At 47.0% G+C, this 16,858-nt stretch overlaps 3 protein-coding genes across 5 annotated transcripts; 2 read left to right on the top strand and 1 right to left on the bottom strand.

The window, feature by feature from the left end:
- Position 1: 1 nt before the first annotated feature.
- On the top strand, positions 2–11,098 carry HARS1 (histidyl-tRNA synthetase 1). 2 transcript variants are annotated; one of them, XM_069104385.1, is made up of 13 exons: positions 3–165; positions 589–678; positions 3,097–3,216; positions 3,658–3,753; positions 4,395–4,520; positions 4,990–5,097; positions 5,293–5,391; positions 5,595–5,688; positions 5,976–6,103; positions 6,196–6,438; positions 8,455–8,571; positions 8,804–8,950; positions 10,656–11,098. In XM_069104385.1, the coding sequence occupies exons 1-13, from the start codon at positions 76–78 to the stop codon at positions 10,731–10,733; spliced, it is 1,536 nt and encodes a 511-aa protein (XP_068960486.1). In that variant the 5' UTR covers positions 3–75; the 3' UTR covers positions 10,734–11,098. The 2 variants fall into 2 exon arrangements, with proteins under 2 accessions (XP_068960487.1, XP_068960486.1); XM_069104386.1 differs by lacking the exon at positions 3,097–3,216 and having other exon boundaries at positions 2–165.
- A 105-nt stretch (positions 11,099–11,203) lies between these two features.
- DND1 (DND microRNA-mediated repression inhibitor 1) lies at positions 11,204–13,421 on the top strand. The gene is made up of 4 exons (XM_069104390.1): positions 11,204–11,544; positions 11,682–11,799; positions 12,277–12,738; positions 12,970–13,421. The coding sequence occupies exons 1-4, from the start codon at positions 11,521–11,523 to the stop codon at positions 13,419–13,421; spliced, it is 1,056 nt and encodes a 351-aa protein (XP_068960491.1). The 5' UTR covers positions 11,204–11,520.
- On the bottom strand, positions 13,043–16,511 carry WDR55 (WD repeat domain 55). Of its 2 annotated transcripts, XM_069104387.1 has the most exons (8): positions 16,410–16,511; positions 16,156–16,310; positions 15,837–15,937; positions 15,420–15,507; positions 15,093–15,272; positions 14,899–14,998; positions 14,607–14,776; positions 13,043–14,526 (listed from the first exon to the last, which is right to left on the bottom strand). In XM_069104387.1, exons 1-8 carry the CDS (start codon positions 16,425–16,427, stop codon positions 14,211–14,213), a joined length of 1,128 nt encoding a protein of 375 aa, XP_068960488.1. In that variant the 5' UTR covers positions 16,428–16,511; the 3' UTR covers positions 13,043–14,210. The 2 variants fall into 2 exon arrangements, with proteins under 2 accessions (XP_068960488.1, XP_068960490.1); XM_069104389.1 differs by having other exon boundaries at positions 16,156–16,442.
- Between the last annotated feature and the right edge of the window lie 347 nt (positions 16,512–16,858).

Here is a 16,858-nt window from a genome sequence, read left to right as displayed (position 1 = left end):
GCTCTCTGGGCTCGAGGTCCGCCGGCAGAGCTCGGTGGCCGGAAGTAGTCCGTGACAGCGGCGGCCGTTTCGAGGATGGCGGATCGAGCTGCACTAGAGGAGGCCGTGAGGCTCCAGGGCGAGAGAGTTCGGAGTCTCAAGCAGGAGAAGGCAGGCGCCGAGCTGGTGAGGGCCTCGACCCGGCCCAGTGGGCCGGGAAGGCCGGATCGGGCCCCGGGGTAGACAGAATTCTGGCTCAGGGGTCTGGGTACGGAAGCCGGAAAGGGGCTGGGCTAGGGCTTTGAAAGGGACGAGACTCAGGTCCTGAAGTCCTCCTGCTGACGTCGTTCCGATTCTTTATGGTGCTTTACATTCATTCTTTCGCCTGAACTTTATAGTGCCTGTGAGATTGGCACTGTTATCATTCCCATTTTATAGATGAGGAAACAGAAAGGGAAAATGACTGGCCCTGGTCACACAGCTATCTATGAGTCAGAGGTCTGGAACCCCGGTACCCAGATGCCTTTCCAGACTAGGGATTGATGAGGGCCCTGGGTGGGGACCAGATCCTTCCAAATTCCTGTCTTTATTGAGGCCCTTCTTTCTCAGATCGAGGAGGAGGTTTCTAAGCTCCTGAAGCTGAAGGCAGAGCTGGGCCCTGATGAAGGAAAACAGAAGTTTGTGCTTAAAACTCCAAAGGTAAGTATGTTTTTAGAGAAGCCTTTCAGAGAGTCTCTGATGAGCTTCGCTGTACTGTCAGTTCGGTTTATTTTTATATATTCTTTCTTGGTTATATTTTCTCCCTCCCAGCCCCAATTAGAGAAGGCCAACATCTGACATACATACATACATATACATATGTGGTCATGATTGGGTGCTTGGAGTGTCTATGTTTGTAACATCAGTTTGTAAAATCAATTTGTAAAACCAGTCTGTAAAATCACATTTCCCCTTCCCCAATCTCAGAACATTAACTCTGCCCTTTCCCCCTGCCAGCACTCTACCCAGCAACAACTCATGAACTGTTTATTTCTGCTTGGAACAATAACAAGCTACACCTATGAATCCTTCACTAAACCATCTATAAACATTTTAGCTTAGGCAAATGTCATCTCCCCCTAGTATAATGGCTAACTTCATCTATGTATCCTTCAATGCACTATCTATAGGTTAACCCCTTAGCCAATTATACACATACTGAGTCTCTGTTAGCCTTGGTTCCCAACATCCATCTTGTCAAACATGACACTGATGGGTAGCAGACTAGGCACTTCTCAGTCAGTCTTGACCACTAGCTGACTTAGTGATGGTTCAAGCCTAAAACCACACCTCTAGGTGGCCCCACCCCCCCTTGGGCTACTTCCCAATGAATTATGGGCAATACACCTTGGAAGTTGACATTAAAAGTGCATGTACCTTTAAGCACTGACCACTTCTTAAATCCTCCCTAATCCCACCCTTACTCACCTAGTTAGCATAATTGACACCTGATTTGCTGTCTTGACTCCTTAAAACTATACCTGTGACTTCTTTAAGTTTTCAGGTTCCCTAAGAACTCTTGCCCGCTGTACAGTGTAACAATAAACTTGCAGGTTCCCTAAGAACCTCTGCCCACTGTAAAGCGTTAACAATAAACTTTTACAATCCTGACTACAAGTTTGCTTGGGCCTGCTGAATTCCTTCCAGACTGAATTGAAGGGATTCTGGTCATTGATCTTGATCAGAGTTCCTGTATAACCGATTGCCATCCCCCCATCAGTCAGTTCATTTTAACAAGTTCAAGACACTAATAGACACTGAGGATACAAAATTGGTAATATTTAGTCTCTATATTCAAAGAATTTAGTCACAGAAGCCCCAAAGGAAAATGAAATAAGTTCAAGAGGAGAAGTCTAGTCATAGTGCTTTTCAAGAAACTTGAAAACATGACTTTCTCATGGGAGGCAGGAGGGAAGAAGTGTTTAGCCTTTTTCAGAAAACAGGCAGCACTTTGGGGCATTGGACAAGAATGAGGTTGCTCCTGGGTGTTATGAATTTGTCAAGATAGGCAGGATCTTAGTCATAGAAAACCTGTAGGAGAACTGCCACTCTTGCAAATTCTTAAGAAGAATCTAGTGTAGGTTGGCAACAACTCTGTTGAAATCTCTGCTTATTTTTTTTACACACTTCCCAATTAGTAGGAATTCCAGTGGTTATAGAAATAAGATGTAGATTATCTCTAGGTGATGAGAACCCCCTTGAGCTCTCCTTGAATCTTTGAGGTACAGACTCTGGGAACCGCCCCCTTGAACCCCGATTAAATCGTCCCATTGGATGAGCCATTTGCATGAGGCCATAAGCCTTACATTGTGACTGTGCCCAGACCTCTGTTATTAGCCTAGCCCTCCATTGCCCATCTACTTCCCACCCTTGAGCCTATCAAAATATCAATCCACCCTTGAACTGGCCTAGCCCACCATTGTCTGTAGGCTCCAGGTAGCCTCCAGCAACTTCCCACCCTTAATCACTCACTGACCTCATCTGACTTCTCCTGAAGACCCTCCCCAAACTCCTCCTCTAGACCACCCCTAGATTCCTCCCACAACTTTCTGTATATAAGATCCCATCTTCCCTCCCTGTGTGAGAGAACCATAGAATAACCTAGCACAGACTTACTCAAGTGAACTTTTAATAAACTTTTCTTTGGTTGAGAGAAGACTTGAGTCGAATTCATTTGGCAGGACCCAATATGGTATTTTGGGGTCTCCAGAGCAACCCTCTTTATGGGTAACCTCTTCATGGGGATTCTATAGTTAATTAATTTTTTTAAATTTATATTTTAAGACAATTAACATAACTTAAAACCAACCAACCAACTGTCCCTCTCCAAGCACAACTTTAATGCTAAAGGTTAAAAGCCTTTTTTTATTTAGATGATAGGTATCCTGCCTAACCCCCCTTCAGTCTATGCTGAGGCTTTGTGGTGAAAAGAGAGTTAAATGCAATTCTGTTCCATATAATTGACATTATAAATAGAATGCGTCTGAAATACTACCTCCTCCTGATTTCTTGTTACTGAGTTGCTTGTTTGTTTGCTTTTTTTTCTCCTTTGATTGGGTGATTGATTTTGATTACAAGGGCACAAGGGATTACAGCCCTAGGCAGATGGCTGTTCGGGAGAAGGTTTTTGATGTGATCATCAGCTGCTTCAAGCGTCACGGTGCAGAAGTAATAGATACCCCTGTATTTGAATTGAAGGTGAGGGCCAAGGCCAAGGGAGAAGTGTTTGGCAAGGGGGTTGGGAGGAATACAGGACAAGGAGATGGGAGAGAAGAGTACAGGACAGATCCACAGGAGGTTAGATACCAAGGGGATAGAGTCATGAGGGATGAGCTATTAAACTGGCTATAGACAATCCCAGCCCTATTCCTGATGCAGCTTGATTTACAGTTAAAAGTAGGAACCAACATAATTTTCCCCATTGATTTCTGTGGCTCTGGTTCCTGTTTTGGACAGATGTTTTTATTGGGAGTAGCTATAGCCATAACGAGTCTTGTTAGAGAGTCTAACAGAACGCTCTACAGGGCAACTGATTGTTTGTACTTCTTACACCACTAGAGTTATACAATAATAGGCATCTTTATCTGGGGTTAGACACAGTCATTGAAATAATTATGTATTTTTACCTTTTCCTTCCAGGAAACACTGACTGGAAAGTATGGGGAGGACTCTAAGCTCATCTATGACCTAAAGGATCAGGGTGGTGAACTGTTGGCCCTTCGTTATGACCTCACTGTATCCTTTCAAAGTGAACTTTAGGATACTGTCATTTACATTGAACTTAAATTGACAGGAAGTAATGGAATCCTCAGATTCAGAGAACATTGGATACAAATAGGAAGAAGTCCTTGAATAAATTATCCAAAGAATCAGTTTTGGAATGAGTTAGATGAAGTCCCTCTCTAAAATAGGGATGCAAAATCTAATTAGCAGGGCCCACACTTAGGAACACCATACAAGAACATAATATAGTGCCAGGGCCCAAATCTTCATCCACTATAAACATACCATTTCTTTTGCCTGTCTTGAAGACTATTCAGGCCATTGGGTAAATCTTCAGTAAAGAATGATGTTCTTTTCCTTTTTACTGATACAGAAAGCATATTTATGTATCTATGATGAATCCATTCCTTTCTGATTGTTCCAGAAAGCAATCATAGCATGGTCCTGCAGGCACTAAGCATATGCAGGGTTTCTCCCACATTGGTATCTTTGCATTGTCTGGTATCATGCCTTTTGAGTATTCCAAGGTTTTGATAGCCCTCACTGGGGTAATCCAGTTGCACAAGGAGCCTAGAGAGAGTATGGCTACTTTGTTTTCAGGTAGCTTCTATTAGCTCTGAACAAGAGGAGTTTTCTCCTTAACCCGTTGTCAGGTTCCTTTTGCTCGATACCTGGCAATGAATAAACTGACCAACATTAAACGCTACCACATTGCAAAGGTGTACCGTCGAGATAACCCTGCAATGACTCGTGGCCGTTACCGGGAGTTCTACCAATGTGTGAGTGTCCCAGAGCCAAGAAAGCTCAGAGCATTGAATCCTCACCAAGATCAGTTAGAATTTAGTTAGTATTCAATTTCCTGAGTAGCATATAAGGACACAATGCCTGTATCTAGATAACATCAGGATGAGAACATAGGATGAGGAGCTAAAAATGAAGATGGGAAAACCAGCTGTATGTGCATCAGAATTAAAGCTCTAGTCTGAGCTAGAAAAAGCAAATAAATGACTAAAGGAAAAGTCCTTGAGGGGAGATTTCACTAAAAGAGATGATGGAGTAAAACAGCATGGTCTAAAGGGTTTTATGACTGTATCATCAGTCTGGTTTGGAAGCACAGTGAAGGTGATAGGTAAGGTCTGTAATCCTGCGTATGAGAGAAAGGACATTGTCTGTGGGGGGTCTGGAGGCTCTGGGGGCTGGAAATTGGTCCTCTTGACTCAGGGCTTCTTCCTGTCACTTTTTATGCAGGATTTTGACATTGCTGGGCAGTTTGACCCCATGATCCCTGATGCAGAATGTCTCAAGATCATCTGTGAGATCCTGAGCGCTCTTCAGCTGGGGGACTTCCTTATCAAGGTGAGAAGAAAGGCTGTACTAATTATGGCGCTAACAATCAGGAGTGAGTAGCAGTCCTGGTCTTCCCTTCCTATGACTGTGCAATTTGGAGAGGCAAAAAATAGACCTTAGGAATACTTTAGCTCTCGTGGATGTTGAAGAGAAGAAATTAAAGGTAGGAATTTCCACTGCTTAAAATGATTTTGGAATCCTCAGGTGAATGACAGGCGAATTCTGGATGGAATGTTCAATGTCTGTGGTGTTCCTGACAGCAAGTTCCGTACCATTTGCTCTTCAGTGGACAAGCTAGACAAGGTGACAACTAACTTACTTGTACGGCTCCTACTTCTTTTGCCTTGAAAGTTGCCCTGTCTCAGGAAATAGGAAACAGTGTCTGGGAGGGAGAGGGCCTTTACTCTGAGTTGAAGGGTGGAAACCTCTGCCCATCCTGAAGAATAAAGCCCAGGTTCCATTGTTATGAATCTGTTCTGGGCCCCTTGAATCCAATGTCTATACAGATATCATGGGAAGATGTGAAGAATGAAATGGTGGAAGAGAAAGGCCTGGCATCTGAGGTGGCAGATCATATTGGAGCCTATGTAAAACAGCATGGTAAGAATTTAGGAGGGGAGGAGATAGCCTATGATAACATAATTGGGGGGGGCGGGGCAGTGTTGCTGGTTTTCCTACTGGATGTGAACCAGTGCATGTTGTTTTAGTGGCTTCTTATTTCCTCAGATTTTCTTGCTATTTTTGACCCTTATGGATGAGATAAGTAGTCATATTGGTTGTAAAGATTAAACAGTTGGGGTAGTGAGGTGGTGTTAGATTGTGGTGCAATCCAAGTAATCAATGAAAGATTGATGGGTGGCACTCTTTCCTCTCTCTGCTTTTCCCAGGTGGAGTGTCCCTAGTAGAGCAGCTACTGCAGGATCCCAAACTCTCACAGAACAAGCAGGCCCTGGAGGGATTGGGGGACCTGAAACTGCTATTTGAGTATTTGACCCTGTTTGGAATTACAGACAAGGTGAGTAGGGGAAGGACAGGCCCCAGCAGATTGCAGAGTATTCTGGGACATGTCTCTTCTCCGGGACTGATCATATCTCCATGTTCCCACAGATCTCCTTTGACCTAAGCCTGGCTCGAGGCCTGGACTACTATACAGGGGTGATCTATGAAGCAGTGCTTCTTCAGACTCCAGCCCAACAAGGGGAGGAACCACTTGGTGTGGGCAGTGTGGCTGCTGGAGGGCGCTATGATGGACTTGTTGGCATGTTTGACCCCAAGGGCCGCAAGGTGCCATGTGTGGGGCTCAGCATTGGGGTTGAAAGGATCTTCTCCATTGTGGAACAGAGGATGGAGGTAGGACCCCAGTTGGGATATGTGTCAGTTCCATTTCACAGTTAAGTAGCAGAAGAAAGAGATGGCTAATTAGCTTTTTAACTCATATGCCAGTTAGAACATATATCCCCAAATAGCTAAAACTATACTCTGGTTGAGGAAGGGGCAGGGTTTTTGTTTACTTTTTCTGAGGGGAGAGCCAAGAAAAGGATATGGCCGTAGTGGTTTTGGTTTAGTTGACACTTGGCCCCTGCCTACAGAGCTCATCTTCCACCGGTCTGGTACTGATGACTGTCTTTGTTGTTGTATGTCCTTACCTTCCTTTGCTACTCTTCCTAGGCAGTCATTTACAAAGCTTTTATTTAACACGACTGCATACTAAGCCATTGTTTGAACCAGGAGTGTAAAATGGAGAGAAATAAGGGGGGTTCTGTCTGGGTAGACCAGGGATGGGGAGCCTGCGGCCTCAAGGCCACATGTGGCTCTGTAGGTCTTCAAGTGCAGGCCTTTGATTGGATCTAAACTTCACAGAACAAATCCCCTTAATAAAAAGGGTTTTTCCCGTAAAATTTGGACTCCGTCAAAAGGCTACACTTAAGGACTTAGAGGGCCACAAGTTCCCACCTCTGAAACAGACCCTACCATCTAGTTGAATATGTCTAGATGTATTCACATTTGTAATGTCATTAAGCACATAGTTTGTAATTATAGTGACACATATAGGTTTTATGATTTTCAGAGCGCATAAAAGAGTTCGAGAAGACAGCTTGGAGTAGTGGATAGAAAGCTGACTTGGGGTGCAGGCAGACCTAGACTCAAGTGTGTTCCCTCTGACCCTCCTTATGCAGGCTTGGTGGAGAGTCACTGAATTTTTCAGTGCTGCCCCCACCGCAATTCTCCAAGACAACTTTACTGAGCAGAAGTTTCTCCGTAGAAAACTTCCCTTACTGATGAAATCCCAGTCCTGGTTCAAAAAATATACACAAAGAGGGGCAGCTAGGTGATGCAGTGAATAGAGCCCCAGCCCTGAAGTCAGGAGGATCTGAGTTCAAATGTGGCCTCAAGACACTTGACACTTAACTAGCTGTGTGACCTTGGGAAAGTCACTTAATCTCAACTGCCCTGCCTTCCCCCTTCACCCCCCCAAAAATACATACATGTGCGTGTGCACAAACTTACACTTGGACCTAAAATGGAGAGTGGAAAACTCCAGCCTGAAATCTCTGGGCAACCTTATCTGACAGCCACTACTCATTGAGTCAGTTGTTCTTAGTTCTCAGTCTGCCTTCTGTTAGTCTAATGAATGGTGCTCAGAAATCTGGTGGTAGAGTGAGCAGAGGGATGATTCCGAAGCAGAATGACTTTGGTCTAGGCCTAACCTTGCCTAGGTATCTAAGAGTAGTATGACCGTGGGCAATAAGCTCTCTCTCTCTCTCTAACAGTGTCTTCCGCTGTCAAATGGCGAGAGTATCTGTCGCGCCTACCTCCCAGATTGGTGGTGGTGTTGCTCCTGGGAGGCTAAGACTAATTCCCTCGTCCACAAACTGCTTGGGACTTTTGAATAATTTGTTTCAGATTTTGGAGCCCCTTTCTCCTTATTAGATACTATGTGGGTGTGGGTGTGTGTGAAGGTGGGTGTGTAACCAAATGGAAAAATAAATTTTCTGAGGTTGTATACTGGAGGTGTTAAAGGGGAAAACAAAGATCTGTGGCTTTGTGAATCAAATAGACCTCTAGAGACTGTGTTCTGCGATATTCAGACTCTTGTTCTTCTGCTGTTGTTTGGGTCTCTCCTTTGTTCTTTTCAATGTGTTATCTTGTGAATATTCATGTGTTATACTTTGGTTTGGGGATTGGATTGTAAGCCTAATTGGCTGCAATTCCCCTGGAGGGGGTAGGGTGGGGAGAAATATTGGCTCTTGGGCTGTTCTTCACAACTTCTGCCATTCCTCCTGTCCCAGAAGCTTGAGGAGATCCAGTTTGCCAAACTGCTAACTTGTCACACACAACACTGTGCCATATCTGTCCTTTTTTTAGGCTTCTGAAGAAAAAGTTCGAACAACAGAGACCCAGGTGCTTGTGGCTGCAGCCCAAAAGAAGCTCTTGGAGGAAAGGTTGAAGCTTGTTGCAGAACTGTGGAACAGGGGCATTAAGGTATGGATTAATGTCCTAGAACCCAAAGGAAATGCCCTGTTGCTTTAGAGCTTGATTCTAAACATGAGTCTTAAGGGCTCCTTTTGATTTGCCATGGTGGGTCAACAGTGGTAATTTCTGGGACCAAATGAACAAAAGAGTACAACCTCTGTGCTGGACCATGGTCCAGACAGGAGTCTTCTCTCTGAGGCAAGGCTCTGTCTCAGCCCCTACTTTGCCCTGGTCTCTTCAGGCTGAACTACTGTACAAAAAGAACCCCAAGCTACTGACCCAGTTGCATTACTGTGAGGAGACTGGTATTCCACTGGTGGCCATCATTGGGGAGCAGGAGCTGAAGGATGGGGTTGTCAAGCTTCGATCTGTGGCCAGCAGAGAAGAGGTGAGTGAGCCCAGATGGAGCAGAAGTAGAAGGACCAGCGGGGAGAATTTTAAGTTGAAGCAAGTCTGGTTTCCCTTTTTGGCCTCAACTGAGGCTGAAATCACCATGGACACCTTCACAAACTATAGGCTGCCCTCATAGCTATTTCCTGAGCCTTAGCTCCTGGGCTTTCAGACCAGCTTCTTCCCCTCTCCCCGCATGCCTCCATTCTTGGTTATTGTCACTTCTCTCTTGGCTTCGAGCAGTTCCCTCTTCAGATTTCCGTAGAGCATTTTGCCTAAGGCTCTCCTTCCACCCCTTTCTTTCTGCCTTGAATTAGGCTCATTTGTTTGTTTAGCTGTCCAAGGCAGCTGGGTGCAGCTGCCATAGTATCCAACCTGATGTTTGAAAGACTTGGGTTCAAGTTCTGTTTCTGCCATTTACTAGCTTTGTGACCCGTGAACAAGTCAACTTAATCTTTATGAATTTAAAACAACTCTCTAAGACTAGAAATTATAGCTGGTTAAACTGAAATAAATGATAGGCCCTTGCATTTTTTTCATCTCTGTATCCTCAGAACCTTGGCAGTGTCTTATGCCTAGGAAATTGGGGGATGGTACCTAGACCTTTGATTTCTTGGATATAGAAAACTCCCAGATGTGAAAGCTGTCCACCCCTGAGGGTTATTTATGCATAGATATCCCCAAGTTGCCTAAAGCAGAGGAATGCTGTCCAAGGGACTAAAATGTAATTGGGAAATGTTTCACAAAGTAAGTAAATACAGTACAACACAAATAATATTAATCTGACGTTCTCTAAGTGACCTTCCTAGATCACAGTCACACACCTCAGATGTGTGAAACAGGGACTTGAACTCCTTTGCTCTGAGACTACTTCCATACTGACTTGGGTATGGAAATGTTATTGTGCATAATATATGTTGAAAGGTAAAGCATTCAGGCCTGTCTCTCCCGGGCTACAAGATAAAGGCAGCAGGAGTGCAAGGAGAAAAGTATTTCTGGTTTTTAGACCTATGGAGGTTCAGAGCTCTGTGAATTTCTTTTTCTCTGCAAAGTAACTGGATTGTAAGTTTCATCTCTAAATGTAGAATCCGAGGCTTTGGTTCCTAAGTTAAGGGAATTTGAAACATTAGCAAACAGATGGGGAAGATATTTAGTAGAATTTGAGCTTTTCCTAATGGCCTTGAAATCACATCACAATTTCTTCCTAGCCCTGGTAGTCAGCTTCATTCCCCAGTGTAGCCCTGTGCCATTTAGGACACTTGCCAGAACTTCCTCAGACATAGTCAATGGTTACATGTGAACTGTGAATTACACATATGAAGTAGCTAGGTGATATAGTGGATAGAGAGCAGGGCCTGGAGTTAGAAAGACCTAAATTCAAATTAGACTTCAAACACTAGCTGTGTGACCTTGGGGAAGTCACTTAAAGTGTTTGCCTCAGTTTCTTCATCTGTAAAATGACGATGATAATAATATCACCTACTCCCCAGGGTTGTCATGAGGATCAAATGAGATAATATTTGTAAAAAAAAAAAAATGCTTAGCATAGTGCCTGGCTATATGAATAGGTGCTGTATAAATGCTAGCTATTATAATAATAAGATAAGATAAGGAAATCTGAAAGCAGAAAGGGAGATAGGAGGTTATAGGGGCAAAGGGAGAACAGATGTTTCTCATGCTGTCTTCTTCCCTGTTTCGGCCAGGTGGATGTTCGGAAAGAAGACCTTGTGGAAGAAATCAGGAGACGAACAAGCCAATATCCCCTCCATATGCAGAACTGAAGGGTGTCTGTGGATAGAACCTGCACTATTTGGAGGCTAGTGCATCTTCTTCAGTTGCTATGCACATTCTGCTTCATCGGGAAGAATTAGAGACAGGCCAAAGCTGAGATAATATTCTATTTTAAAATCCCTGACCGGGGTAGCCAGAGCCACTTTCTCAAGAGGTTGTTTTCTGGAGCTGCCCAGGACACTGATATGGACTGAAGCTTCTCTGGCTCTGTTGGCCCAGGGTGTCACCTCATGTATTATGTGTGTAGAGTTGTGTCCCTATATTTATGGCAGAAAAGCCATGATGCTGACATTTCCCACTGACTTTTGTGAAGCTGATTGCCTGTGGGTCCAATAAAATGCCTATAGCTTCTGTTTCTGCTAGTCACTCTCTTGTGCTCCCTTATAGATGAGGGGACGATTTTCTGAGGGCTCCCCCTTATGTTTTGATGGCACCCCAATTTGAAACCAATATGCCGTTGATCTGCTTCTGCAAAGTGTTACTGAAAATGGGCTTTTACATAATTTTATTCCTCACACACTAAGGGACTAAAGCACTTAGTGAAAAAGGTAAAAGGGGAAAATGGGCAGGGCTCCCAGCCCTCCCCCCCCACACCCCTTGTTTTCCTGCTCCCACCTGTTTATACCCTGATGGGGGGAGCCACGTGTCCCCTCTTCCCCCTCCCATGCGGGGCGGGGTCGCTCCCCGTAGCCAATGGGAGTCTAGGGGGTCTGGGAAGTTTCCAGAGGCTTAGGAGGAGGATATAAAGGTGTGTGTCTGAGTGAGTCCCTTTTAAACATGCAGTCCAAGCGGGAGTGTGAGGTGAGTGACCTTAGAAGGGGGATCTTCGCGGTGAGATGATTTGGGGGATGGGAATCTAACCGCTCCGGATCGGCGTCTCCTTGTAATGTGGACTGGAGCCTAGTGCCAATATTCGCCCCTTTTCCCACCCTCCCTAGTTGTGGTGTGAGCGGGTGAATCCAGTGAACAAGGCTGCGCTGGAAGCTTGGGTGAGGGAAACGGGGATCCGGCTGGTGCAAGTGAACGGGCAAAGGAAATACGGAGGTCCACCTCCAGGTAAAATTTCACCCCCAACCCCAGCGGGTGGGGTTGTCTGAGCTTCCTGTAATCCGGGACTGTTGGGCGCCTGACACCCCCCCCCCCCCCCCAGCCTTGGAGGAGCCGCCTGTAAACCGATTTTATTCAGCTGAGTTCCTGAGTTAATTGCCCTTTAACTGCCCCTGATTTGCACCTTAAGAGGAAAAGAAAAACGTTGAGTCATTGTATTCAATTAATCTCAGTGAACGGCAAGCTAAACTCTGAAGTGCTGCCGGAAGCTGAAGCTGGTTTTTATTTACATTTTAGAATGATGAAGTACTAAGACAATCAGGAATTGTTAAATTGGACTTCATAAATTTAGTGTGAATTTAATTTCACAGACCAGCGTCAGTCCAAACTGAGTTTGTAACAGCGGCAAAGGCGGCTTCCGAGGCTGCCCAGTTGGGGTTAGTGTGCCTAACTGGGGCAGCAATTCAAAAACTACTCTATCCCCAGGCTGGGTGGGCAGCCCTCCACCTGCAGGGTCCGAGGTGTTCATCGGTCGCCTGCCCCAGGATGTGTATGAGCACCAGCTGATCCCACTGTTCCAGCAAGTGGGGCGTCTCTACGAGTTTCGCCTTATGATGACCTTTAGTGGCTTGAACCGAGGCTTTGCCTATGCTCGATACAGCTCTCGCCGCGGGGCCCAGGCTGCCATCGCCACTCTTCACAACCACCCCCTTCGGCCTGCCTGCCCACTGCTGGTCTGCCGGAGCACCGAGAAATGCGAGCTGAAGCTGGACAGGCTGCCACCAGCCCTGAGCCATCAGGCCCTGCTTCAGGCCCTGCAGCCCCTGGGCCCCGATCTGCAGGAAGCCCTGCTGCTCCCCAGCCTTATGCACCCCCGCACACAGATTGCTCTGCTCAAGTTTAGCTCCCACCGGGCTGCGGCCATGGCCAAGAAGGCTCTAATAGAAGGTAGGAGTTAACACCTAAGAGGGCAGAGTCGAGGTAAACAGGGCAACCTCGTCTCAGTTAGCAAGCTCTTACATTTGAGGGATTTGGGAGAACTCAAGGATAGGTCAGGGAGTAAGGGATTTAGTGTGTTTTAGGGGGTGGGGTGTGTCCAAATAATTTTGCCAAGTTTAGGTTGTCTTCTCTCCCCGACACCCCCCCCCCCATAATAATTCTGTGTCTTCTGTCCTGAAGGGCACTCAAAGCTCTGTGGTGAGCAGGTGACAGTAGAGTGGCTGAAGCCCGACCTGAAGCAACGACTCCGACAGCAAACTGAAGGTTCTTTATTTCGAGGCTTGGGAATTAAGAGCAACCACAGGACCCTACCTGAGAAATTGGGGACCCCGGTACTCCCTAGCTGTGGCCAGACCACCCTTGAAAGATTGTGCCAACAGAGGCACCTAGGCATGCCAGTATTCCTCACTAAGTGCTTGGGAGTTGGGCCTGCAAGCTGGCACCGATTCTGGTACCAGGTGGTGATTCCTGGTCACCCCATACCTTTCAGTGGCCTCATATGGGTAGTTGTAACAAAGGAGGGGCCAGGTGGACATGAAGTTGCCAAGAATGCAGTGTCCCTTCGCCTCCTAGAAGCTTTAGGTGAGCCAAGAGAAAATGAGAGCCCAGGGTGGGAGTGGTTTTCCTGCTAAAGAGTTGTTTCTTTCCTCTGTAATGTCATATAGCCACCCTGGTCAGTTGGTCACCAGTTAACTGTGTAAGTAGGGTAAAGAGCTCCTTCGTCCTTCAAGAAGGGCAGGGCCCTGAAGCTGGACAAGTGAGAACACTAGTCCTGGCTGATCTAGAGGGAAAACCTACCATGTTCCCCTGTTCCATTCCCTTTAGGCCAGGTACATCCCTACTACCCAACTAATCCTTATGTGTTTATGGTTTTGTCCCTCAAGCTGTTTCCCACCTTGGTTTTCTGTGTTGGTGTAAGTTTAAATCTGTTTTTCTTGTATTTAATTAAAAACCTAAGGTTGGTGTATGTGTCCATGTTGTATCCTCTACAAGGGTTCTTCTCATCATTCTGATTTTTTGGGGGGAGGGCAATTGAGGTTAAGTGACTTGCCCAAGGTCACAAGGCTGTTTTTTGTGTTAAGTGTCTTGAGGCCGGATCAGAACTAAGGTCCTCCTGACTCCAGGGCCAGTGCTCTATTCACTGAGCCACCTAGCCACCCCTCATTCTGATTTTTTTAACATAGCAACAACCCAGGAGCAAAACCTAGATCATCTTGTCCTCACTCTTAAAAATTTCAGGTTAACTACTGAGCTTAGTAGTTTTAACATGGCTTCTCCCTGCTTTGCCTCAGTCTCATTTTTGCTTGAAGCAGTCTCTGTAGAAGGTCCTTAAAAATAGGCTTTAGTAACTGGTGTGAAAGAGAGCAGGGCCTGATTTCCTCAGTTGCAACAGGTCTAGGCGATTCCCCACTACGTTCCCTTCAATCACTATCCTCACTTTCTTCTTCAACTGGATCAGGCACTGTATCTTCCTCCTCCTTAAGTCCAGCAAAGAAATCATCCATGCCCCAGGCCTTGCTGCTCAGAGCCTGCAGTTGGCCACCTTTCTTCTTTCGCTTCCGATAATCATCCACTACCACTGAACGAAGTTGTGACACATTCCAGAACTTGAGCCGATGGTCATGGCCACTGCTGGCAAGAAGCTGACCACAGTGGGAGAGGGCTAACTGTTCCACAGGCTCACCAGCATGTTGCCCCACACTGCCCACAACTCTGTTAGGTAGGATATTCACTGCCCTATGGAGAAAACATGGAATTAGTCCCTGGGGAACCAAGTGTCCAATCCTTTCCCCACCAGTTTTTCCTCCTTTCCTTACCGTATAATCCCATCAGTAGAGCCTGTGCATAGCAGATTGTCTGTGATGGGCACAATACAGTCAACTGACTCTGCCTTCAGGGCAAAACGGTCACTGGTTGCTCCAAAACCATTCCAGTTAAAGAGGTAAATGGTCCCCTCACTAGAGCCACAGGCAACTTTCTTTCCCCTCTACAAAGAAAATTAGCTCTTTCTAGGGAATAGCAAGCAATCCTAGATCTGATGATCTGGACTAGAGGCTTCCCCTCCTTTTCGTCCCTGTCCGTTCCCCCCCCCCCCCATCTCCACTGTACCTTCATAAGTGTAACACAGGTCAAATCTCCACTCTGTGCTTCTGACAGAAGTTCAAATCGGCGCCGCCTGATATTGAAGACGCCAAGGCAACTATCCCCACTGTTGAAACAGCAAGAAATACTGTTTTGTGGGGGGAGGGCCCCAACAGAAGTAGTTGACTCTGGGGGAAGGAGAAGCTTCCAAGGCTCTTTACCTGGCAGTAAGGAGCAACTTCTTGGCAGGGTCCAGAGCCATATCTGCTATGTATTCCTCATGCTGCTTCAAGTCCATGATTGGACCCTCTTTCCTCTGGTCCCAGAGCCGAATCCTGCCACTATCATCCCCTGTAGCTAAGAGATGCTCATCTACTAGCAATAGGCTGTTGATAGCTACACTGTGAAATAGGATTAGGAATTGAGAGGAAGTTAAAAAAAAAAAACCCTTCGAAGAGACTCAAAAAGAAGCACTGTCTTGCATACCCAAAGAGATGATCCCAACTTTTCCCAATACCCCCAATTTATTTCCTCTATTGCTGTCATACCTGTGAGCTTTGGAAATACGTTTATCCAGCCGACCCTGCTCAACATCCAGAATATGAATGGCTTTATCCTTGGAAACAGTGACAAGTTCTGGTGAAGACAAACGGGGATACAAATTAAAAAGAGAAAGTAGTAGTGTTAAAATCTTATCTATTTCAACCCTCTTCTCACTTAAACGGAGGAGAGTTCAAGTATCAAATAGTGGTCGTGCTGAGATCATGTCCTGACTCCCAGGCTAGGGCTATCCATCTCCATCCCAATAAAAACTGGACTCCTGGCTGGAAGATCCCCGGGGAGATCTAGTGTTACAAATCCCTATGAGGTCCCGGCTCCTCCCCAGAAGCCTCCACTGGTTGCGTGCTCAGGACCTCCAGAAGCAGCCTGCGGAGCCGCCCCTGCTCTCCCCGAGACTGACTTACTCTGTCCATCTTCGGAGAAGGCCAGGTCCCGGCAGGACTTGAGATGGTGTCCCGAGGACCAGAGCTCTTTGGTCTCACCCTCCCGGCAGGAGTACTCGAAGCTGTTGTGAGCAAAGGGGAAGGGACAATCATGTACTGCTGGCTAAGCCACTTCCGCTCTCTGTACCTCAGTTTCCTCTTCCATCAAACGAGAGCCGCTCCGGTCCCTTCCAACGCTGCTCCTCTATGAGCGGGAGGTGGGACGGCAGTAACAATGGGCAACTACACCCCCGACCTCCGGCTCTCCGGGACCCCGGCCCTGGTCCTCCCCCTAGCTCACACGAACACGTCCCCGTCCACGTCGCCGGCGGCCAGGAGGCTCCGCGCCGGGTGGAAGGCGAGCCCGTTGGCCGGAGCCTCCAACACTATGTCTTCAGGGGTGTCCCGCTCCCGGGGCTCCGAGGTTTCAGTCCCCGCCTCGGTGTCGGTGTCGGTCTGCATGGAAGCATCCGAGAGATGGGCAGTTGGAGGGCGCCGGGACTCTCCCTCTGCCGCCTGCTCGTGGGTAGCCCACTCCCGAGCCCCATGCCTCACCTCGCAGGAAGCCGCCATGCCGATGCCTACTTCCGGCCAGGAACCGGAAAGCGTACGAATCCTCCCAAGTGCCACCTAGAGGGGAAGGCTTGGTGGCGACGAAGGGCCGGAAGCAGCGCTCTGAGCATGCTCTATTGCCGAGCAGGCCGCGCCGGAACTGAGCCGGGGCGCCTGAGGACCCCTCCTGGCACCCGCTTTCGGCGGACTGGTTGCCAGGTCCAATCCCGAGGCTTTGGCCCACTAAATTATTCATGTGGAAACCTCTTGTCGGCCTCGCCAGCAGCCCCTTAAGCCCGGGAGATGGGGTCCAGATAGGGCAAAAGGGGTTGCATGCCCGCTTCTGCGAGCAACCAAGCCCAACCACCGAACTGAGCAAAGGGCAGAAGCTCCCGCAGATTTCGGAGAGGTGAAAGGTGCTTGGTGGGAGAAGGGCCGCGGCTGTGCTCCCC

Source organism: Petaurus breviceps, unplaced genomic scaffold (assembly GCF_028583685.1).
Source record: "Petaurus breviceps papuanus isolate PSGF00001 unplaced genomic scaffold, PetGlider_PUasm1.0 685, whole genome shotgun sequence".
In the NCBI taxonomy this organism is placed as follows: domain Eukaryota; kingdom Metazoa; phylum Chordata; class Mammalia; order Diprotodontia; family Petauridae; genus Petaurus; species Petaurus breviceps.
Note: the sequence above shows the minus strand (reverse complement) of the source record. Positions and strands in the feature narration are given on the sequence as shown.